The sequence below is a fragment of the Monodelphis domestica genome, chromosome 3 (genome assembly GCF_027887165.1).
Source record: "Monodelphis domestica isolate mMonDom1 chromosome 3, mMonDom1.pri, whole genome shotgun sequence".
NCBI lineage: Eukaryota > Metazoa > Chordata > Mammalia > Didelphimorphia > Didelphidae > Monodelphis > Monodelphis domestica.
Window position 1 is genome coordinate 529,869,573 of NC_077229.1, and position 25,166 is coordinate 529,894,738.

The 25,166-nt window shown below is 47.4% G+C and overlaps 1 protein-coding gene across 2 annotated transcripts in view; it reads left to right on the forward strand.

Annotated features, from left to right (window-relative positions):
- Window positions 1-16,187: 16,187 nt before the first annotated feature.
- The window catches only part of CHD1 (chromodomain helicase DNA binding protein 1), an 86,046-nt gene continuing 77,067 nt past the window's right edge, over window positions 16,188-25,166 (forward strand). For both annotated transcript variants that reach the window (XM_056825002.1, XM_056825003.1), the window contains exons 1-2: window positions 16,188-16,637; window positions 18,851-19,030. In XM_056825002.1, coding sequence (XP_056680980.1) covers window positions 18,978-19,030 — 53 coding nt within the window. In that variant the 5' untranslated portion in view covers window positions 16,188-16,637; window positions 18,851-18,977. The remainder of the gene's footprint in view (window positions 16,638-18,850; window positions 19,031-25,166) is intronic.

Here is a 25,166-nt window from a genome sequence, read left to right on the forward strand (position 1 = left end):
TACACATCACGTCTCGAATGGTTCAAAATCCCAGGATGAGAACTTAAAATGAGAAAAAAAAAGACATGTTCTATCCAAAATATTCGTCTAGTTAGTCTAAGAAAGGAGACTTTTCCAAATGGAAACTTTTTCAAATTCACTAAATTCAACACTTTTGCTGTCCTTTTCCCTTTCCTTTTTTCGGTGAAAGCTGTTACTTCCTACCCAATGATCTGCAAATTACAAATGCATTACGGTTTTCCCTCGAAATTGGACTTATAATCCTGCCGGGTCTCTAACTGACTTAGAGTATATACGATGTGTCCAGCAGTTTACCCAACACTGCTTTTTTAGATGTTTTTAATATGAAGTTTCCCATCAGCTAATTGTAATGTGAAATATATCTGTTGCAACTCATCTTCAAAATTGCTTTTCTTAGTTCCTCCAAATTTGTGTTATTTGAAGAATGCATGTTAGAGGCTTTAAGAAGAGCTTATTCCAGGCAGAATTGAGGTGTTTCTGTTGAGTACTGTCCACTTTCCACTTTCGCGCCATTCTCTCCCCTTTATTTCCCTTATGATTAATCAAACACGGGTGCCCTGAATTCCTGGCCCTGAGCAAATACTGACGAATGGCCTCCTTCTCAGCTTTGGACGTGCCTTTCCACTCTCTTATGAACTTAACAGCAAGTTGGTCAAGAGCAAAGTGATTAGCTAGATGCCAAGTTGAAAAGGCTCCTGTGAACTAATTTCAAATAAGGAATGATTAATAATTGTTATGCTTTTCCATTTCCTAGCTGCATTTACTTTTGTTCATAAAGGAGACAACAGACTTTCATCTACTTTATAGGCATTATTATGAAGGAGGTCATTAGAAAAGGAAGATGGCCTGGCCATACAGTGAGAACAACAGTCAATGGATAACCCAGATGTCAGGTTTATACTTGATAAACTTAAAAAAGAAAAAAGGGCGATGCCAAAACGTTGAGTACGTCTCTCAAAGATTTAAGGGACACGGGCGAATGCCTAAGTGGCATGACTGGGGTACAGAAGGGGGCTTGGATTTGTATTCATGCCATTAGGGATACCCCCAAACTCAAACTTCTCACCCCCACTCAAACTCAAACCCCCAAACTTCTGGGTCAGATTAACTTTACTTTAGAAACCCCCAAACCTTTACCCAGGAATGGATTATTAATGAAACTTTAAGCAGGAATAGCAGCTTGTTCATTAAGTAGATGTTTTACCACTTCTTAGCTAGTAATAAAACCATAACTATAAGCCCCTCCCATAAAACTTTTTTTTTAATCTTTAAAAATGATTGCTAGGAACCTTTTTCCTTTGTCAGTAACTCCTCCTTTCTATTTAATTTTCATTTAAAGTTAATTTTACATTTCACTCGTGTGTTTTTCATTTGGGGTTTCTAAAGTAAAGTTAATCTGACCCAGAAAAAATATCAAGCTATTTTCCTCTAACCTCAGATAACGTGGATTTTGTTTTTCTTAATTATTGGAAGATCAAACAGCAGAAGCTCACATGACCCAGCTTGGCACTAATTTTGATGCAACAAGAACCTCTTTTGGTTCAAACCTCAAATAAGCACATCTATAACCGCGGTAGGGTAGACAGAAGGACAATCCTGAGCGAAGGCTCATCTAGTTAATTATTCCTTGGAATGGCCCCTGAGGATGGTAACTGGAAAGTAAGTGTTTTATTTCCTGTGTTATTTCTTGTGGATATGTATTCTTTTGGAAAACAGTACTATGCCATCAATATTTCAAAGAAAAATATTTACCATCTTCAGGAAATAATACATCAGATTTATCCTAAAAAAGAATAAATTTTCCTTAAAAGAAAGCTGACAAATGTAGATAGATTCAAACAAAAGAAAATCAGTCTCACTAGATTTTTCTCCACTGATTTCAGTATGCTCAAAATGAACAAAGGAGTAAAAAAAGTTAGGTTTGAGGGAAAGTGAAGAATAGAACTAAATACTTGTCTAGATAATGAATGAGAAAAACACTCATGTTTTGGTGGCTTAAAAAAAGGAATCTAAACAATCCCTGTTCCAATTTTCCACTTCTCTTGGATTCGTACCTAGAGCTGGAAAATTCCTTTCCATTCCCTTAGTATATAACTTGTACGTACCTAACCTAGCTATTTCCGTGCTTTCCCCCTCCTCAGAAAAGGCATTCCCAAGGCAGGGCGCTTTGGTCTTTCTAGTATCCCCAGCACTTCTGACGGTGAGGTGAGTGCCCTGGGATAGGGTAATGCGAATATTCAAATGCTTATTGACACACTGAATGCCAGTTTTAGGAATTAAAGTACTAGGAGAGTCATAACAATGTTAAATAGGGGGTCGTTGATGGAAGAAGGCAGGATTTGGGAAAGATCTCGCCTAGCTGGGAACCTCGGTTTAATTCTCAACTTCTAATTATCAGGATATTAAGTCATAATTTCTTCCTTTTTGAATGGACCTAAAGGCTCAGGCCATGCAAAGCTCATTTTCGGGATCCACTACATCCACCGTCTCGGGCTGACATTCACCGTACTGCTACTTTCCGGGCTACTTCCACTAATTTTGTGTTAATACTCGTTTTTGCAATTTAACTATTTTTACAAAGTGCATTTTTGCTGTGACACCTGTTGGCTCTGATCCTAGATTTCTTAATCTATGCCCCAGTCATGTAAACTAGAGGTCAGTGAGGAAAACAAGGTCCTCACACACTGCGCTGTCTTTATCGACCATTTCGTTAAGAGAACGTAACTTAAATGTGTGCTCTTGCTCATCTTTCCTTCTCTTTTCAATGACTAGCTCAAGCTAAGGGGGAAATGGTGATCTCAAGGCCACCCAGCAAGTTGCTAGCAGGGAGATTTTGAACTCAAAGAAGGCGCGTTTTGGCATCATGCTGTCAAGAGAAATATTCTGCCGAAACGTGCCTTCTGATGATAAGCGTTACTCTGCCTCTATGCTCTGGCGCCAAGAAGAACATATCTAACCATTTTTCACATGGCAGCTCTTAAGTATTTGACCTTCCCCATCATTCTTCTCTTTTCCAAGCTAAACATTCTCTGGAACTTCAACTATTTCTATTTTTTTTTAAACCCTCACCTTCCATCTTGGAGTCAATACTGTGTATTGGCTCCAAGGCAGAAGAGCAGTAAGGGCTAGGCCATGGGGGTTAAGTGACTTACCCAGGATCACACCGCTGGGAAGTGTCTGAGGCCAGATTTGAACCCAGGACCTCCTGTCTCTAGGCCTGGCTCTCCATCCACTGGGACACCCAGCTGCTCCCAATGAAGATTTCTAGTAGAAAATGGAATTTTATTTAGGACTTAAAGGAAACCAGGGATGCCAATAGGTAAAGATGAGTAAGAAGTGCATTCTAGGTGTCAGGCAAGTCCAGAGAAAGGCCTGGAGCTGAGAGGTGCAGTGTCTTCTTTTTTTTTCTAGTACTATTTTATTGTATTTTTTCTCAATTACATGTAGAAACAATTTTTAACATTTGTTTTCTGACATTTTGCTGTCTATCCAAATTCCCTCCCTTCTCCCCTCATGAAAGGGTAAACAACTAAAAAAAAACCAGTCATGCTCTTTCTTAGAATTGGGTGAGGCGATTAGGGTTAAGTGACTTGCCCAAGGTCACATAGGTAGGAAGTGACCAAGGCCCTCGTTGAACCCAGGACCTCTTAACTTTAGGTCTGGCTCTCTATCTACTAAAATAGCTCGCTGTCCCAAACAGTGATCCATTTGATACAGGTTACATGCTGTGATGCAATGCCTAGTTCCACAGTGGTCACGCTGTGAAAGAAGACACACCATCCACACACGAAAAAAGCCATCAGGGAAATGAAGCCAACAATGCTCCGCATGCAGTGTCCGGTGGTGGCTAAGCGTTTTCATCGGGTCTTGGGCGCTGTGCTGGATCATTGCGTAGCTGGTAAGAGCTTTGCCGTCCCCGTTTCCTGTTTCTTCGGTGCTGCATACAATCGTCTCCTACCTCTGCTGCCTTCATTCTGCATCCATTCATGCGGGTCTTTCCAAGTGTTTCGGAACTACTTTCTCCACTATTTCTCAGGGAAGACCAGCCACACCTGGGCGAGCCGCTCCTCGCTGGCTGGGCACCCCCGTAGGGTCTAACTCTGCTGCCACAGAAGAGTCGCTGGGAATGCTTCCGTACAAACAGGTTCTTTTCCACTTTTTGGATCTTTTGGAGACACGAACCCGGAAGTGGTGCTGCTGAATCAGACTTTGGGGGTTCCTAATTGTTCTTCAGAACGTGTTACATTTAAGTACAAACTCCAGGTTCTTCGTTCTGCAAGGCTTGAATCAAGGAGTTCAACCGAGTGAGGAGGGCGGTTTAACGGAAACTTTAATTAGACAAAGAAGGACAGATGGGATGCGACACTGTTAAGCTTACACCCTACACATGGGCCTAAAGTTCCTAATGCTACCGAAAATGTCCAAATCTGTCTTCTGAGGGCAACCTCTTCTGCCGGGCTCACCAGGCCTACCCAATCGGCTCTGCCTAGAAACGATCCACGAACTCCCTAAAATAACAGACAGCCACTACTCACTCGCTCCTTCAGTCAGTTTCCTATAGCCGCCCAACAACTGCCAGCAAATCCTCGCCTCGGAAACAGAAGCCCCTGCTCGCTAGAGATCCCAGAGGCAAAAGCCTTCTGTCGGCAGCTGCTTCCTTTCTCTCCTCCCCCCAACTTCCTGTCAGAGGGCTGGCTACTTCCTCTCCTCTGTCCTGGTCTCCCCGGTAACAGAATCTTCTGCTCTGGCTCACTGAACCTGTCACTTCGGACCTACTTAGAAACCCTGCGCTCCGGCCTCCTAAGGAGACAGAGGGAGAGATGAAGAAAACCCCTTGAGCAGTTGCCATCGTTTTTAATATTCCTTGAGTAAAGAAAGATGGATAGAGATTCAAGCCTATTTTCCAATCTAAGTGTGACCGGAGGCTCTCAGCCAGACCTCACTAGTCATGCAGCACGGGCACGGGACGGTGTCCTATGGGAAGTAAATCCGCAACCTCGGAGGGGAGGGGTTTCTCCCCACTTGAGGGTTTGGGGAGATGAACCTCGTCTCCCCAGTGAATCATTTCACACAGCCCGCTTATACCTGTAAAGAGTCTCTGGCTAGAGGTGCATAACACATTGAACTTTACAAAGGGGAAATTACAGTAATTTGGGGATATGAAGGAAATAAAAAAGAAAACAAAAAAGATTGATAGACTCATGGACAAAAAGCCAATGGGGGGGAGGCACTCCCCTTTGGCAAAAGAGTTTACATTCAGAATAAACGTTATGTTCAACCCCCTTCAGTTCAGTTCATTCTATCCCATAGTTCATTCTGGATCTTTTGATGTAGTATGTGATTTCCACAGGCATCCTGATAGCACCTTCTCTAAAAGATCCACTTTCTTGATTCCGGGTATTGGCGAATTTCTTTTCCTAAAATTTCTTCAAAAGATTTTAAACCTCAGATTTTAGGATAATTTTACAATCCCTCCCCCCCCCCCCAGGAGGGTGTTGACCAACACCAGAATCACTCTCAGATACATGGCTGAGTTATGAGGCATATGAAGCAATTCTCAAAAGAACTGCCCCCCCCCCAAAAAAAAACAGAAGAGAAAAAATTAAATTCGAGATAGAAAATAAAATATTAAAATCTTATGTTTATCAAATTATGAGTAAAAACAAATAAACCCATAACAGGTCCTTGAATCACCAGCAAGGCCCAATTAAGTGATTGATGTCCTACAAGCCTGCAGGACTATTGGAGCAATATATCACTTACCCATTGGCAGCCAGGACTAGAGAAAATTGCCATACTATAAAAGAGAAGGGATGGGAAATATGGTTCCCTGGTCTGATTTTATCTTCAATCTCAGAGATAGGGGAGCCAAAATGAAAGCCAAACTAAGGTACTTATAGCAATCTGGCATGGGGAAGTCCGGTGTCTTAAGTTGCCAAACAGCTGCTTCCTTGAACTTCAAAATAAGTCCTCTGTCTTGGTGCAGATCATCATCAATCTCACAGGGATTGTTGGTCTCGACCTTGTGCTTTCTTGGTACTGTGCAGTGGCTCTTTTGTGATCCCTTCTTCTGAAATCAGACACAATTATTAAAGTCCCATAATATTTAACAATCAATGGCAGGTTTCCATAGTCTAAAGGTTTTGGGTATGCATTGGTATTAGAGTTAAAAGACATCGTAAACTTATTCTTCAAAGTAAAAAACAATACTGATTTCATGTACTTCAAATACAAAAAAAAAAGAAAGAAAGAAAAAAATCAAATATCTTAATGCAAACATAAAGAAAAACAATAATAAAAAACCAGGAATCTATAGTTCACATTCCAGGTGACAGTGCGTCAGTCAAGCAGAAGCCCAACACAAAGGTTTTTCACTCAAAAGTGAGCTCTATTTCCTCTCTAACTTGGCCATGATCCATGATGTGAGTGTACATATTTTTTTTTTAAACCAGGTAAAAGCTTTTTTAAAACAGTAGTACAACAATTAATGAAGATTCTAAGAAGTACCAAAATCCCTAAAATCATAAGAGGAGGGTAAAAATAAAGAAAATGTAAGAAAAAATCCAGCCCAAAGTCAAAAAGCAGTAACTGAAAGTGACAGTGTAATGGAATATTTTAGATTAGATTAAAATGTAAACTTAAAAACAAAATTAAATCTTAAAACAAAAAAGCAGCAAATACAACATATGTGACAGGATACAGTCAAATCAGTTTCAATAGAAGGTATTCATTTAACATGTGAACAAGAGTCCTTTTCTCCCCTCACGAGTATCATCATTCATCTAGATTCCATTATCCACACCTCTGGTTTCCCCCATACTGAGGGGGTTGCCTCACTGAGCACAATGAGGACAAACCCCATATTGGATATTTTGGTGTGGGTTATAATTTGCCCTATTACAATCACTGATCCTATTAGAGGATCTATTATTGTTATTATTTCTCAAACTTCTATTTCTATTTTCCTGATTTCTCTTCATGCAATTTATAACTACATGACCTTGCTTTGAACAAAAATAACATGTTAGTGGTTGCTTTGTGGATTCCTTTCCAGGAGCTATGATCTCTGCCTTAGTTGCTTTTTCAGCTTTTTCCATTAATGTATTTATTCCCTTCTTTAATATCTCCTCTAATCTCTCCACTAAGTCAATACTCTATCTTTCTTTTCATGTCCTTCAAAAACATTGTGGCTGCTGGTATATTTAGGGTTAAACACTCAGAAGGGAGGTTGAAGACTGAGGGAGAATGGGTAATGAGGGAAAAGGAGAGGGGAAACAATAAAGGAAGACTCAGAGATTAAGGATGCAACAACATGGGCTCCAGTGTATGAGCTCCTCTGATGGTGATAAGATAGAGGAACACAATAAAGACTCAGAGACAAGAGAATAGTAGGCATTATAGTGAGTGGGCTCTAGGTGGAATTGAGGTCTGATGGAATAGAACTCTGGTGGTAAAGAGCTTTGGTAGAGAAGAGCTTCCTCAAATTCAGGCATATTCATTTTTATTGGGGTTACAAAAAAGGAAGGGAGGAAGGGACAAAGATGGTCTGACAAACTAGGTAATCATCACAAGATGCACACTACCAGATCCTAAAAGGACAGATGTAGCTAATGTCCGAAATCAAGAGTACATATGGCCTAAGGCATCTAAACTTGTTTGATAAATATGTTAATTGATTGTTTTTGTAAAACAAGGAGACTGAGATATCTGCCAGTCTTTGGGAGTGTAGCCTCAGGGATGGGTTAAGAATTTGACAAGATTAAGGTTTAACTTACAGTCAAGGTTACAAAAACCACTCATTAAAAATATCATTAGAATCAGCTTTTTGAACACCCCCTAAAATAACATGAAGATTAGTATATGCCTGAACTCCTACAAATATAAATTGCCACTCTTTTTTCCCTTGAGATCCATATTAGCCCAGTTTGGACAGTTAAGTCATAAAATAGTTCTTAACCCCTTTGTAGTTTTTTTTGTTTGTTTTTTTGTTTTTACAAATTGTGTCCTTATATGTCTAACATCTCTTTCCTTAGAAAGGTCTAGGTCCAGATATCTGCCTCCCAGCTCAATAAGCCTATCCATACACCAAGATAGATTCTCTTTTATCTTCCTGCTTTTAAGACTTCAAATTTAGTCTGAATACCTGGTCTGTAAGAACAAGCTCTCATTGCTTTTATTAAGTAATGACATAGTTGTAAGTAAATTTTCCTCTGAATTTGGGTCCCATTTAGGGTCTTCAGTTGGCCAATGAATCACCCCCTCTCCCTGGGCCTGATTAACAAGAGAAAGAATTTCACTCCTTTCTCTTTCCTTTAACAGGAGTGGAGCAAATCCTGTATGTCAAGCCACATGAGATTATAAGAGCAGTAAATGCTTTCAAACTTATTTATGACTACAATGGGATAATCTTCAAAGGAAGGGGTTTTTCCTTTGAATCTCTCAATGTCTTGTGGAGAAAAAGGTATGTGATCTAATGTTTGCTAAATTCCCTTATTTATTATAAGTGGCAATATCCCTTAGAGGGAATAGGCCTTTATTTGAATTGTCTGTGATTACTGCTGATTGACTTCTTGCTCTGGTTGGGGCTGAGTGGGTAGGGGAAGAAGGAGGAGGAAACAGGAGGAGGCAGCGGGGCAATTGGGAAGAGTAAGGGTGGGGGCTGGGCCAGTAGGGAAAGGGGAGGGAACAGGGGAGGCAGGGAGAGAAATTGATCAAGGGGGAAGAAAGGGTGGATATGGGCAGTAGGCAGGGAAAATCTGGGCAAAGCAAGAGAGAAGGTGGGCAGGGCAAGTGGAAGGGTGGGCAGGGAGAGGCAGAGACTGGGTAGGCTTAGATGGTAAGGGAGGATAGAGATGGTACCAAAGGGAGGCTGAGAGGTGAGAGGGGCATGGAAGGGGGAGAGGCTGAAGGAGTCAAATCATGGTCTGGATCTAGAGAAGGTGCTTTCTTGTGGGCTATCTGGGAAGAAGGTAAGGTGTCCATCTTGTTAGATTTAATCAAGGGTTTGGGGAGGAACTGAAAGAGTTAAATTAGAATGGTTTGGGATCCAAAGAATGAATGTCCTCCTCACTGGAAGACAATGAGGGATTGGGATTGGTTGCTTTATCATGATAAGCCTATAAGTGCCAGTAGGCGACATCTTTTGAAACTTTCTTATTAATGGCCAATTTCAAATCTTTTAAAACCTTAAATTCAAAAGAACCATACTTTGGCCAGCTAAAGGAATTATCTTTCCAGGCTTTGCAAAAAAAAATTAACCTCTTTTTTGGTCATCCAAACCTCTTTAGGAAAATTAGGATCATGCCAAGAATTCAATAGTTTATGCAGGGGTGAACCTGGCCTGGAGGTAATTTTCCTGATTTCCTCTGATGTGTTGCAATATTTCTCATAATGTTTAGTCTTTTGACTCTAAATTTAGAAGAAAAATTTCTAGTTTTTCTGTCTTAACCTGCCTTTAGGAGCTGTTCCAGCTATGCGTAATTTAAACAATGAAAGGATCCTAAAACTTAAAAAAAAAATAACCCCACAAATTTTGAGACACAACTTCCTTTGTAGGCAGAACCACCCCTCAAAGTATGGCCTGAGGTTTAGCTAAGAGGTTGGGAAGAACTCCCCCTGTTAGATTTAAAAATAGTGGAAGGCCATAAACTGTGGCATTTAAAAGAGTGGATGCCATAAACTGTAAGAGTTAAAATGGTTGAGGGTCATAAACTGTAGTGATTAAAATAGTGGAAGATATAAATTGTGATAGATATAAGAGTGGGTGAGTAAATTGTGACTGCAGGAAATATGTTTTCACCACAGTGTCGTTTTAAATCAAAGATTTAAGGTGGTCCCCAGGGAAATATTTCCAATTATGAATATACCCAAGTCAACTGGGTTTTATAGAGATTTTAAATTAATAATACAATGAGGAATCAAAGAAAGAGAGAGAGAAAAAGGAAATAAATGAGAAAAGAATAGGCTGGCCCAGGCAGCCCTGGCCAACCCAGGCCTAAGCCCTAAAAGAAAAGATCAGTCAGTCCTAATCACTCACCATAAGATCTGTTCAAGCGAGGATTCAGGGGGACAGAGTCTCCCCAGAGGGAGTTCCAGCCAGAGTCAGCCTCCCTTGAAAGACCTCCTTAGAGATTGTCTCTCAAGAGCCTGTATATCTCAAGAGATTTTTTTTTAACAGTTTGTCCTTTTTCTTATATAGCGGGTTTTCTCCTATGTTACCTCCCCTAAGTTCTTCCATCTACCAATCACAGTAGATGTTTTCCAAAGGACAGCCCATTCTAATTCACACCTGAGTAAATTAATCCTTTTAGTAATCCACACCTGAGTAGGTTAGAATCTCTGTGTAAGTTTTTTCCTCTTTGCTCCTTGTAAGTTCACAAGTTGCCTGACCTTTATAGGTACTTAGCACCCCTTTGTAATTAATTCTAAAAATAGGCATGGCTTAAGTGTGGGTGTAAGTATTTTTCATTGTTCAGCAAGGAGTTTTCTCCCCTAAGGCAGTCTTAAGTACAGGTGGAGTAGAGGTCCTCCCATTTCTCATCTACATAGAGTTCTCACTTTCCAAATGGGGAGTGGTCCCAGTAGGGAACTATTCCAATGGAGAATTCCCCAATGGGGAATTTTCTTAACATTCACAAGTCTGAGAAATTTTCAAGATTCACACCCCCCCAAGGGGTAAAAAACCAGTGGCCATGTGCTTCCAAAGGGGCCTATAGGGTTGGGGGTGGTTATCTAGCTCTGAGGGACACCTGAACCTTGGTGCTTTACTGGGGAGGGGCTTTGCAGAGAGCTGCTTCACTGAGCTGGCCTGGGAGGGCAAAAGGCAGAGGAAAAAAAATTGGTCTAGGGATCCAAAAAGCTTGGATGGAGAGCTCGGGCTTTGGGCCAGGGGGTGGAAGCAGGTAAAGGCCTGTCTCCCTAAGTGGAGCTCTGTGAGGGCTGGCAGATTGTTGCTAAAAACCTGGCTTACCAGGTAGCACCAAGGTGACGGCCTCAGTTGTTCCCAGTCACTACTCGGTCCTTAACTGGTTTAAGACAAGGGAATTCATCTCAACCAGCGGGTGTGGCAGCAGTCTCAGCAAGGACTCCCAGGCAGCATGTGCAAGTGAAGTGGTTGCCATGCAGCTTATTGGTAGAAGCAAGAGACTTCTATATCGCTTTACAGTATCAGAATAAGAGTGGTGGCCATGAAGCTAATCTGCCCTTTTGTCTATTAAAAAACAACAAACTGCTCTACAAAAAGAGAGGAGAGGGGCAGCTGGGTAGCTCAGTGGATTGAGAGCCAGACCTAGAGACAGAAGATCCTAGGTTCAAATCTGGCCTCAAGACACTTACCTGCTGTGTGACCCTGGGCAAGTCACTTCACCCCCATTGTCTAGCCCTTATTACTCTTCTGCCTTGGAACCAATACACAGCATTGATTCTAAGATGGAAGGTGAGGGTTTAAAAAAAGGGGGGGGGGGAAGAAGTGAGCTCTGAACTCCAGACTTCTGGTCACCATCTTTTACAGTTAAATTACAAAGTCCTGGTTATTAGGTTCCATAGTTTATTAATAATCACTTGGCTAAAGAAAGCAGATAGAGATTAAAGCTTATTTTCTAATCTGACCACATGATTGCTCCACTCACATGACTCTTAAGCCAGCATCTCTCACCTTGGCCATCCAAGGGGGAGGGAGGTAGGGAGGGAGAGAGGCAGAGGGGGAGGGAGAGAGACAGAGAGCACCCCTGCACCCCTTCCTTTATCCTCTCTCAGTGCCAGGACACATCACCAGTCATGCAACGCAGACACACAGGGATGTGGGTCAGAAGGGAAGCAAGTCCACAACCCGGGGGGGGGGGGGTTCTCTTTACACAAATGTTTGGATCAATTCACAACTGCATCAACAATGCTGAGTTTCCATATTTTCCCACATCCCCTCCAACATTTATCATTTCCTTTTTGTCATATTAACCAATATGACAGTATGAGGTGGTACCCCAGTGTTGTTTTGTCTCTTTCCCATCAATAGTTATTTGGAAGATTTTTCATATGATGACAGATAACTTTGCTTTCTTCCTTGGGGAAATGCTTGTTCATATCCTTTGATCATTTATCAATTAGGGAATGATTCGTATTCTTACAAATTTAACTCAGTTCTCTATCCATTTGAGAAATGAAACCTACATCAGAGACACTTGCTAGAAAATGACTCCCAGTTTTGTTTCCCTTCTAATCTTGGTGCATTGGCTTTGTTTATATAAAACCTTTTAATGTAATCAAAAGTAGCCATTTTATATCTCGTAATGTTCTGTCTTATGTGCTCATCAGTTCTTCCCTTATCCTTACAGATAAACGATTCTGCGCTCGTCTCCTTGCTTATGGTGTCATGTCAAATCATGCTTTACGTCTACATGATGCACCCATCTTGACTTTATCTCGGTGTACGGTTTGAGATGTTCATCTAAGAGATGCCATGCATAACTGAGGGACCACCAGGGGGCAGGATCACTAGAACACAGAGCATCCGCTGGGTATCCAAGTGAAAGGATATTGGGAAGGCAAGAGAGGGCTGGGTTGTGAATTGGCTTGAAATGCCAAACAGGATTTTGTGTTTGATCCTGAAGGTCCCAGGGAGCCACTAGAGTTCACTGAGCGAGGAGTGGCATAGCTGAAACGACACTTGAGGAAACTGACTGGCGACTGAAGAGAGGATGGACTGGAGCAGGGGACAGTCAGCAGACATACTGGTAGATTTTTATAGTAGTCCAGATGGGAGGCGATTCGGTTCTGAACCAGACGGCTGATGGCCAGAGATAAGGGGACATATTCAGGAGACACCCTGAAGATGACACGGACAGGTATTGGCCACAGACTGGACATGGGGAGAGATGGTGAGGAATCAAGGAGGACACTTTGGCTGTAAACCTGAGGGAGTAGGAGGAGGCTTGCTGTTCCACTAATAGGAAAGGTTGGAGGTGGAGTAGGTTTAGACAGAAAGAATGAGTTCTGTTTGGACATGTTGAGTTGAAGATGGCTACTGGACATCCTGATCAGGATGTCAGAAAAGTAAGTGGAGTTTAAACATCAGCAGAGACCTTGGGGCAGGGAAGGCAGATTTAAAAATCATCCTCACAGAGAGGACAATCCAGTTCCTGGAAACTGATGTGATCAGTTGTTTTTGGACAACACCAATTGTTAGTAGTTTGCTTTTGATAATATTAAGCCCACACCCCAAACTTCTAATAAGAAGTTTTGTTCTGCCTCTGCCCTCTGGGGCCAGTATCTAATCCTTTCCACGGGGCAGTTCTTAAATATTTGAAGGTAGTGATCATGCTCCCCTTAATTCCTCTGTTTTCCAGGCTAAACATTCTCAGGAACTTCAACGACTTTTTTTAAACCCTTACTTTCTACCTTAGAATCAATACTACGGATTGGTTTCAAGGCAGAAGAGTATCAAGGACTGGGCAATGGGGGTTAAGTGACTTGCCCAGGGGCACATAGCTGGGAAAGTATCTGAGGCCACATTTGAACCCAAGACTAAACACCTGGCTCTCAATCCACTGAGCCACATAGCAGCCCCCAACTTCAACCATTTCATATAGGGAAGGGTTTCAAACCCCTCTTACTCATCCCAGATACCCATCGGGGTATGAACGTCCTTCTGAAAATACAGCTAATTGTACGGTGTATTTCTCAAAATGCATCAGATGGCAATTTTGTTTTGTTATATCACTTGACTCATCACTCATCTTTTTCACATGAATTCTCCTGCCTGCCCACATTGAATCTACCCAACTGACTTTGTGGACCAAAATGAGGACTTTATTTTATCCCATAGTTGGGACATCTCATCAAAATCTGTCAAGTCCTCATAGGATCAATTCTGACACTGAAATTATGGAGAATCTCTGCCCACTTACTGTTGTCAAGCAGAGCGTGCCATTTTTGCCTTCATCCACGGCACTGATAAAAAATGTTCAACTTGACAGACAAAAGACGGACCCCCAGAGCACCCCACTAACGATTCCTTTTAATAAACATTTATTAAGCATCTACAATTTACAAAAGACTCTTCCAAGTGCTGGAGAAACAAAGGCAAAAATACATTCTATATAAATTCTTACATACCACTTAATGGTTTTTTTCCTAAAAATTTCCCAGGGATTAAAATAAATTGAAGAGGTGGAGTGCAGGAAGAGAGGATCAGGAAAAGCTTCAATAGAAGCTGCCACTTGCTCTGAGCCTGGGAGCAGCCAGGGATTCTAAGAGATAAAGTTCCCCGCTTGGCTACTTGGCTGCTTCCTACCTTCCTGGTGTTCTTCCACTTGATTTCCATCCACGCACTGTTTGACCAAGCGATACTGGCCAACTCATTTGCACCTGTGTTTCCACGTTATCTCCCTCATTAGCCTGTGAATTCCCCTGAAGAGAGAGACCACCTTTTCCCTTTCTTTGTGTCCGGGTACTTAGTAGTGGCTGCATACAGTAAGATCTTAATAACGGTTTATATTTAATGACTGACTTCCTAACAGACCCCTCAGGTGGCGCACCATTCCTGGACTGCCGTCTCTCTTCGACTCTACCTTTTGGCTTCCCTTCAAGATTCCGCTCCAATTTCACCTCCACCACGTCCCAGTCCCTCCTGCTGACCGTGTCTTCTCTGTGAGACCTTTCGTATGATCTTTGATTAATGCAGTACTTGAAGGCAGCCCCGTGTTTTTCATTCTCTCTCTAGTCACAGAGTAGGCATTTTAAAATGCTGACTGACTGACTGACTCCTGCTTTAGGAAGCCACTTTGGCAATCATGTAAAGGCAGGATTGTCAGGGGTTGGGGCGACGCTGGAAACATCAGCCATCAGTATTTGTATCTGGCCAAACGACCGAGACGGAAACCATGCTGTGACAACTTCCTCGCTGCACCTGGAGGTCCTGAGGAGCTCCACAAATCTATTGGGGAACTGGAGCTCCAGCAAGCTTTAGGGAAGCGATCTGAGCTACGGATGTAGCACCCTCCTCCCCAGACATCCGTCTGCCAACGCCACAACCTGGCTGTCTAGGACGCTGAAGAAATGTGCAGTGGAAGAATCAAGCAGGGAAAGGCAATAAAGAAGAAACCCGACAGCTGGCAGCCCCTTTGGGCTAGGATAGGACGTCGTTTGGTCTCACTTGGCCTCTATCAAAGGGAACACAAACAGAAAACATCCAGAATGGGAGAGAAAATTAAGCCAAGAATTGGGCGGGATTCAGGAGCCTGGCAATTAGAAGTCTGACTTAAAGAGTGCCTTTCCAGCAAACAGCGCCCATTGGGTGCTTCTGAGCCAGGAAGCGTATTCACGGGCATCATTTACACGGGATACAAAGAAAAGCACTCCCCACGCCATCCGAACAGAACCCAATACCAGCCCAAAGCACTGGGAAGCTGGAGAAGCAGAGCGGAGCTAGGCGGGGACAGCCGCGAAGACAGGACTGCGGCTTTAACTCGGGAGAGAAGTGGTAACCAACGAAAAGAAACAAACTCCAAGGAAGCTCCGCCGCTCCGAAGCAGCGGTTACAAAGTCAAGTGCGGCTTGGCTCGAACTACGGGGCGCGCAAAGCGGAGTCCCAGAAGGAAAAGGCGCCTTCCAGCCTCGGATCCCAAACAGAAACCCGGAAAGGAACGGGCCGCCCCCCCCCTCCCCGCCCCTACCGCTTCACCGTGCTAACAAGCCCAAACCAGGTCTTCTAAGCCGGCTGTGGCCCGAGTAGGGGAAGCCCAACAGTGAGGGTTCCGGGTGGCCAAAGCGAGTTAGAGAGCTCAGCCCGGACGTCTGCCAGCCACAGCGACTTCAAGCAGCTCCTCGGAGCACCCCTCCCGTCCCACGGGCGCCGGCCGCGCAGGCGTGGCCACGCAACCTTCGAGTCCAGGTCACAGGCGTCGCAGCGCCTAACGCCGCTCGAGCCTCGGTCTCCCAGAATCCATGCCGAGACCCGGGCCACGAAGGCCGTCCCGGGCAGAAAAGGCCGCGGGCCACAACAGCCCCAAGTCCTGCCGCCGCCGCCGCCGCCGCCGACTCCGCCCTCCTCCCTATCGCGCGCAATCGCCGAACGCGACGTGCGCGAGCCCGCTGCGCTCCCGGCGAGGGGAGGGGGGAGGTGGGGAGCCGACGTCGCGCGGGAGGAGGCGACGCGGTGACTGAGGCGGAGTCGGAGGAGGAGGAGGAGCAGGAGGAGGTGGTTTCGTTCGGCGTCATGGCGGCTGCCGAGAGGCTATAAGCGGCGGGAGCGGGAGCGCGCGCGCTCGCGGACGGCTCGTTACTTCTCTCTCCTCTCCTCTCTCTCTGTTTGTGTTTCAATAATGAATTGATTGTTGTAGCCACAACTGAGAATCGCGGGTTCGTGCCACGGGCCAGGGTTTCCCCTCCCCTCCTCGCCCTCCCTCCCCTTTTCCCTCCCTTTCCGTACACACGCGCGCACACACTCACACCCGCTCACACACGCGCGCGCACACACATACATACACACATACACATACACATACATACAGACACTACCCGGACGACCGGGACCAGAGTCTCTCCACAGCGGCCGCAGAGCGGCCCGGGCTCCGGGAGGAGACCAGCAGTCCCACCGCCGGTCGGGGACAGCTTTTCCACAGGTAAGGAAGGGAAGCCAGTCGCCGCGGGGCCTAGGGGGCTGGCTGGGGCCGCGATTGCGGGAGGGGGGGGGGGGAGATAGAGGCCCTGCCCGGTCGGAGGCGGCTTCTCCGTGATGGCCGAGTGCAGCGGCCCAGCGGCCCCTGGGCGGGCGGGATGGGGGAGGAAAAGCGGGCAGGGCGGCCAGCAGAGGCCCAGGGCTGTGCGGCCCAGCGGACGAGATCGAGTCGGAGTCGGGGCTGGGACCGGGGCTGGGCCGGGGGTTACCGGGAGGCGGCGCGTGGGATAGGGAAGTGTATGTGTGCGTGTGTGTGTGCGGGTGCGCGGAGGGGGGGGGGGAGGGTCTTCAGTAGCGAGGGGAGGGAGAGTGGGGATGTTTCCCCCTCTCTTGCCGAGTCGCCATCGCTCAGGCCTCTCCGGTGCGGTGCCTGTGAAAGAACGAGGAGGAAAGTGGAGAGGGGAGCCAGCACTTTCTGGCTGCCAGCCCCGCAGCATCCAGCACGTGGGGAGTGGAAAGGGGGCTGAAAGGGGGGAGCGGGCGGGGCCCCAAGTGCGGGAGTCTGCGCTTAGGGACCAGGCTGGAAGTGGTGCAGGAGAAGGGGGCACCTCGGGAAGTTTGAGGCGGGAAAGGAGCGGATCTGGGGAGGTGCAGGGCAGGAGCTCGAGAGTATTATTAGACTGGGGAGGAGGAAGGAAAGCTGACGGAGGGAGGAGGAGGAGGAGGAGGAGGCTGAAGGAGCACTGCTTCAGGAAGAGCTTTGTGAGGGGGTCCGGGACCCAGTTTGAAAAATTCCGGGACGGAGTAGTTATGCAAGAACGGGGTGGGGGGCGGGGGGAGAGGCTAGTGAAAGGAAGGGCATGGCGATGTGCCTTCTGGGGAGGCCCATCCTTGACAGAAGGACCCGCTCTTATTCCGAGAAAGGGGAAGGCTGTGGGGGAAAGGACGGAAGGGATGGCACAGTAGAGAGGGGTGAACAAGAAAAGTTCCCCAGCCAAGTGGAGTCTCTGAGAGAGAGCCCGGTAGACTTCGTTCTTGGAGGAAGCCGAGGCATGTGAGGTTTGGGGCAGAAGTAGAATGAGTAGTTAGTAGAGGACGTGCCGCGAGTTCCAACTCCACCCTCCCTTTTGAGATAGTGGAGCCACTTTTTATTTCCCACCAGAAGAAATGTGGGGGGCATGGATGGCTCCGGATCCCGGGGAGCTGGGCCCTGGCGCCCCTCCCTGGGATTCTCTGCTTTCCTTCGGCCAATGTTTTCTTGACATTTTGGTGACAAGAAATCATCTGCGAGGTGGGTTTTCTCTGCGGAGCTCCGCACACCCCAGCTCTACTCTGCCGGCTGTCTCGTTACTTTTGGGCTGTGGAAGGATCTGCTGTCTCCGCCCCTGCTTCTTCCTTTCGCCTCCCTGCCAGAGATCTCCTTTGTTTATTCATTGATGGCTTGTAGGTGACTGTGTTGTGCTGGGATCCTGTCTGAGGAGAGGTGGAGCTCCTGGGGTGCGAACCCCCTACTGGAGCTCCAAACTTCGTGTCTCCGACTCACTCTCCCAAGTGGGAAAGAAAAAGAATTTCCAGTACATTTCCTCGCCATCAGGACTGCATGGGAGGAACGTTCACCTTTGCTCCGATTCATTTCCCCACCTTTTTTCAGGAAACACACTGCACTTCTCCCCTAGACAGCATTTGTCTCAGCCTTTATTTGTTTATTTGGGGGCTGGATCTGGTATTTCTTCCCTGAACTGAATTGAAGAGTTTGGGAGTGCAGCTCTCTACCCTCTGGAGACCGGGATATTCTTATGAGAAGTGCCTCTTCTTATCGGAAAGCCTTCAATTCAGATCTTGAGGCCCCAGGGCCAGCCCTCCGTCCATTGGACCACTAAGCTTTTGGACCTCCTTTTCATCCCGAAATGTCTTATGTGAAGTACTTTTTTTTGCTTTATTAATCTTTAAAATTTGACTCATTTTTGTGAATTGGTTTCAGATTGTTAATAAAAATTTGGCAACCCAGAATTTTTCAGCCTTTCTGACATAAATATTATATAGCAAGAATGTATTTTGTCAATGAATATCCGTACATTGAAGACCTACTAGGCATATTGATCATATTTTTAAAAAATTTATATCTTCTTAAAACCACCTGATTTGTTACACTTCTAGGCAAAGACAGCTGTTAAGACTGCCTAATTTATGTGATTTCTATTTGATTATTTGCTTCAGGTAATTTGAAAAGGGTCAGAAATAACTTGAGACCGTTTGGAAGGAAGCAAGGAGCAGCCTGAAGTAAACAATCCAGCTTGCAAACTGGGAAGATCCATATTTTATTTTAAACTTCTGAATATTTACAATGAATGGACATAGTGATGAAGAAAGTGTTAGAAATAGTAGTGGAGAATCAAGGTAAGCACATTTAAAAATATATTTGCTATGAGAACGTTAAAGAAAATAATGTCTTTTGCTACTGTTGGCGATTGAACTGCCTCCTCATAGGAGAAGCTTACACATTTTCGGTTTCTTTGGGCTATTTAGAAAATGATGTCGCTTTCTTATATTTAAGTAGTCGCAGAAGCATTGTGCACAACGGAGTTTTGGGTTTTGTTCTGTTCTGTCTGATCAAGGCGTAAAATTCCCTAAAGGTTTCATTTATTTTCTTCGATTCAGAATTTGGCAGAAGAGTAAAGAAAAAGCGTTGTGGTAGTTTTGACTGAGTTGCTAATGTCTCTTGGTATCCTGCGTTGCTGTGATTTCAGAAGTCCCTCAGTGTGGATGGTCTCCTGGTGCCTATTCATCCCCAGCCCTTTGCAGGCGTTTCCCTGGTCCCCCACTCCCCATCTGCCTCCCCCTCCTGACTTCGGTTTCTTTGGATCGCTCCACCATCTTCCTTGTCCCCCAGACTTGAAGTGCTTCCCCCCCACTGCGCCCTTCACAAATTGTGCCCATCGTCATCTTTATCGCCCGAGTTCTAGGAGGCCGCCCGTCATCGGTTTCCTCTTCTTTCATCCATCCCCCCTTCCGCGTTGGCTGGACAGGACCTTCCTAGTGTGTTCCTTGGCCGGTTGATCGGGTCCCCATTTCCTGAGGGATTCCCAATCGCATCTCGTTGCCCAGCCAACACAAGGTAACCTCCTATTTGCGCCCTTGAGCAGAGGCTCGGAGTCTTGCAGAGGGGCCGGTCGGCGTGGCTCCCCGGCACGTCCCGGACACGCGTGCCCCAGGCCACTCCCCTCGGACTTGGCGCTTCTGACAGCTGACGTGCATTCTGCTTGCCCAAAGGAAGGTTTCTGGGGTCCTTAGACCCAAAGCGGAGCAAAACCGACCTAAAGAGCAACCCTGGACGCCGTCCGCTGCGCAGCTCCGGCTGCCTCTTGTCGCTGACTTGTGCGTGAAACCGCAGAGGGAGACTCCTCCGGCCGTGCTCGCCGGCCTGGCTTGCCCTGTGTACGCGGCTTTACACGGCCTTCTTCTCGACGCGCCAACCTGGCTCCCCCATTAGTCCTCAGCCAGCCGACTCTCCGCTCTGTTCAGCTCTCCTTCGGGCTTAGCTTGAGGTCAGGAGAGCGTCTTTATGCGAATCCTCAGCCAGCTGGGCGCAGCCTTCTGACAGGCTCTTTCCAGGGTCGGGATTCACAAGATTCCGCCCGCCGCCAGCCTGCTTGTCCCTCCTCGGCAGCTTACCGGCCTCTTGCTTTGGAGGCGAGTGTGGAGTTCAGCATTGGGAGGGCAAACGGGACCTCAGGGCCTTTGTTGCCCCCTGGCTTTGCACACCCTCCTGCGGTGTGGCGGTGGTGCGTGCCCTGCTTAGGAGGGTTCGATGCGTGGATCTTACGCCAAAGATGCCACTGGGTGGGTGCCTCTCTTTGCGTAGAAGATGTGCAGGTTTGGGTGAAAGCCTGGAGAAGGACAGGTTCTTTTCTTCCTTTCTGTTTTCTTAGCAGTTATCCTCTGCTGTGCTGTGTGTGTGTGTGTGCGTGTGTGCATGCGTGAGTGTGTGCGTGCGTGCGCGCATGCGTGAGTGTGTGCGTGCGTGCGCACGTGTGCACATACCCCGTGTACTATCAAGAACTAATATTTGGTATTGTGTACGGAGTGCTACATTTTTTTTTTGCTATTTTGCTGAAGTGCCAAAAGTTTCCATTTTGCTTCTCTGGTCAGAGTGCAAGTCGGGCACGTTTCACGTGACTAAGGTAGCCCATGGGCTCTGACTTTGACATTTGCCTTGTGTATTTCGCGACTGTGAATTTCCCTGGAGTGGGTACTGCGTGGGCTGCCACAAAGGCGAGCCCCCTCTGCCCTCGACAGATGGGCATGGAGCGAGGCTAAGGCCCCGCCCTGAGAGTCATCCTGCTGAGCCTCTGACCATAAAGAGGCTGGTCCTCGGACACCCCGGCCTTCCGTTGTGTTCGCTAATGAAGGTGAGAAATAAATAGGAGGAGCCTGAGTCAACCCGACATCCCTCCTTCCGGCGCGTAGAGGCTCGCGATCTATTTCCGTTGATGGTAGAAGTTGTAAAAGCTGGCTGCAGCCCATGAAGCTCACTTATCCAACTAGTACAGGGTAGAAAAGTAACCGAGAGTGCCTTTACCTGAGGCACGCTTCTGGTGACGGAGAGCTAGGCTCAGGGAAACAGAGGGCAGCCGGAAAGATGTAGAGAAAGGTAGAGGCTAGGAAACAACCGCACGACGGACGACTGGCACACACACTCCTCCATTTATTCCTACGTGCTAAAGGACACGGCACTCGGCCTTAGCTCGCATCCTTGGATTCTTGTAGGTTGGATGAGACGATGTCTGCAGCCACAAGGTTGTTACCCAAAGAGTGTATACGGTTTTTCAAAGCTTACTTAAGGCAAAACACAGACTGTCCCTTGGTTTTCTTTGGGCAGCCCTTCCACTTTGCCTTGTTGACCTTTGAAACAAATGTTTTCAGAACTCCAGTCTTAGCCCGTGTCAACGTAAAGCTCCAAGTAGTCCATGTTTGTGTTCCGGAGATTGTGTTCCATACAAGGGTTCTCCTGGTTGTGAATAGTTGTGAATCTCAGAGCACCCGGATCTTCCGAGAATCAGAGTCTATTGAGTGTACAGTATGGAGGGATGCCGTGTGAGGAAAGCAATCTGCGGCATGCTTGCCTGGATGACGTAAGCAGAGGAGATGCGAGAGAGCGATGGCGTCCGACAGGAACAGGCGCCACCGAGTCTATTTCCAGAAAACCCGACGTGAACCTGCGTCAGGAGAAGTGTGTGTACGGGTGTTCCCTGCCGTGTTTTTATTTGTTGTGTTGGCCATGACAGTAAGAATGGTCGTCTTGGGGAAGATGGAACACAAAATGCGATCGCATTTCCCCGCTCCAAGCTTGCATATCGCTGAGGGGATACAATGTGAACCCCGTAGACACAAGCTAGTCCGAGTAAGGATAGACTGTTGTTAAATCGATCCTCCAAAAGTCTTGGGGGAGAAGTCGGCACTTTCACGGCATTGAAGCCAAGGAAAGGTCTTTAGAGATAGAGGTGAGGGTGGAGACACAGAATGCTAAGTATAGAAGCCCTTGGGTGTCTGCACGCACGCAGGCAAGGCAATAATCGGAACTATGTCTGGAAACAGGCATTTGTGAAACAGTGCGGCTGAGGAGCCGTCACGAGCTTGTCCTTTAACCAACACGCTGCCGCCCTGCTGGTATCCAGTCCAGCTTGGGTTGACTGTTTCTGATTAATGAACATTGGGCTACCCGATACATCCACCGGCTCTCCACAAATTCAGTTTCAGGCAGCAGCGTGACTCCTGGTTCTAGGAAAGGAGATGGGGGGATCTGTTTTGGAGCCAGCACGCCTCAGGCCCGTGCTGGCTGTGTGACGGCAGTGCCCTAAGCTGGTCTCCCTGCACCTCGCTGTCATCGCTGTCTTGTGTGTTCCGAGAGGAACCTGCCTTATAACGCAGACGTGATGAGGGAGCAAAAAGCATTTTGGCCGCATCAAAAAAGTGACAGTGACGCGCCCGTACCGTCTCCCTGTCCGAGGCAAAGGCGGGGACAGGTCACGTCTTGACCCTATCAATAGTTCACATTCACGCCGGGCTTTAAAGTTTGCAAGATGTTTTGTAAGTGTCCCATTTCACCCTCACCACAAGCTCTGCGCTCGAGTCCTGGGGTCAGGGTCCCCCATGCCCGAGCCTGGATGGAACCGAAGTCTTCCTGCTTTCAGGCCTGCTACTGCCTTTCGGGCCTATCCTGGTCATCATCACACGGTTTCGGGCTCGTCTGTCTGTTGCTTTCTCGGTCATCTCCATTGATCTTGTCCATTCTGAAGCGAAGGTATTCCTTGTGCCTACGTTGGTTCTAGCCAGGGATGGTCAAGCAGGGTCTCGGGAAGCTCCCCCTCCCTCGGGGAGCATTGCTGCCCCCGGAGAGGATCTCCTGCATGGCAGGGATGGCACTGGATGCCCACATCCAGATCTTTTCAATTCTTGACCCCTTTTAAAGCTGGTGTTTCCTTCATCTTAGAAGCAATGCTGTGAACTGGCTCCGAGGCAGAGGAGTGGCAAGGGCTGGGCCGGGGGGTGAAGGGACTTGCCCAGGGTCACCCAGCGGGGAAGTGTCTGCTCTCTGGTTATGTTGGAGCAAAAGGAGCTAGTCCTTCTCTCTTCATTTCCGGCCCATTTACGTGCGTCATTGCTATGGGAGTAACCTGGCAGCAGAGCATCCAAGGGCCCAACTGGCTGGGACGCTTTGGTTTGCACGCTAGAGGCACTGCTTGCACTCGGAAGGAAAAGAAGCGCTCGCTGGTGGTCAAGGTGGGTGAAAGGACGCGCGCTTTTCTGGCCAAATGGAACCACGAGACGTCACGTTAAGAGCTGCTGTCTTTGGTGCACACACGCACACGTGCCCGTGGATGCACACGCGTGGGCTGTAGATCATCTAAATACATGGTTGTGCGCTAGGCCTTACTTCTAAATAGGCACCACGTCGGGCCTCCCGAGCCCACTCCTAATCTGAAGCTAGACGGGGGCGTCCCTTCTGGGTCTCTCACTGTCTGTCGGCGCCTCGAGCGCGGCTTCTAGTCTTCAGGGTCGCCCGGTGCTGGATAAGGTCCGCTTCCCGCAGTCGGACCCACGTGGCCACGTCCCTGCCACCACGCTTGGATCTGGCCTGGTGCCGGACCCTGGGGGGGTTCTGCAAAGCCCGGTCCTGTGCCTGCTACGCTGGAGAGAGCTCTTGGGGCGGGAGGCGCGTGTCAGGATGCACCTGCAGGGCTGGAGGTAACCGAAGCCTGCCTCAGCTACAGTTGCCAGCTGCCTTGCTACTTTGTTTCCTCCTCGCAACCCCACTGTTTCCCCTTCTTCTTGAGGAATCGGGGGAAGGCCTCGTTGACTGCTCTGGAGAGCCGGCGTCGTGCGCCAGGTGCTGCGGCTGCAGCTCGCCGTCCGGAGTGGCTGTGGCCGCCCCGTTGGCCTTCGTCCACGGCCGGACCCCCGCGTGAGTCGGAGACCGGCTCCGCTGGTCCTGGGAACGAGCCTTTTGAACGGTGGATCCTCCGAGGCGCCTTGCAAGATGGATTTCCCGGGAACTTGGCATCTTGGCGCGATCAGACTTCAGCCTCCAGGTGGAAAGGCAGATGCCCTCGAGGGGTCGATCTGGTCCTGAGAAAGACAGCGAGCGCGTCTGCAGCGTGTGTGTGTGTGTGTGTGTGTGTGTGTGTGTGTGGGGGGACACCAAGGCATTTTGGAGCGCGGAGAAAGGCTTCTGGGGAGAAGCTGGCACTTGTGAGCAACTGCCCAGAGCCCGCTTCCCACTGTCTGGAAACTGCCCAGACTTTGAGGGGCAATCGGAATGCAGCTCCGGCGGTCACCGCTCTCCTGGGTGTGTGCGCTTCCTTCCCCCAAGGGACGCGGACCCCAGTCATGCCTCCTTTTCGGAATCCTGGGGACACGGTGGGCAGCGTGATGGACTGCGCGCCAGATTCCAGAAATCGGAGACGTGGGGCTGCTGCTAACCCCAGAATTCGGGAGGCAGATGGGAGAGCTGACTGGCAAAGGCCCTTTGGTGAATGTCATCTTGATTGCAGTGTGGCGAGAGACAAGGAGCTAGTATTCCTGGGGTTTTGTGTCTGTGAGGTCTCGGTGCCCAACAAGTAGCCCGCTTTGGCGAAGACACCAGGCGTGTTTCCTCAGAGATTCCCCACTGGTGCAGCAACCTTGGGATTCGGATGCTCTCTGTCCTTTGGTCATTGCTTAGAGCGCCGTTGGACAAAATAGGCTTTCCCTGATGGTTTCTTTTCCTTGAGTCCACTTTTCCTTTTTAAGATCCCAGGTGCTCCCTCTGCCTTCCCCTTCAACTGAAGCATAACAAATTGCTGCTCCAGTTCCTTCTTTTAATTCCGTGTAGCTTTCTATTTCAAATGCATTTCTTACATTTCTGTAATTCTGATTTCTGATCCAGTCTGGCTTCTGTTTTATGCGTGAATTCATCCTAGTGACATTCACAGTTAAAGTCGCTAATTGTATGTTATTTCCTTCAATTCTACCCTCTCCTTAAGATTGCTTCTGA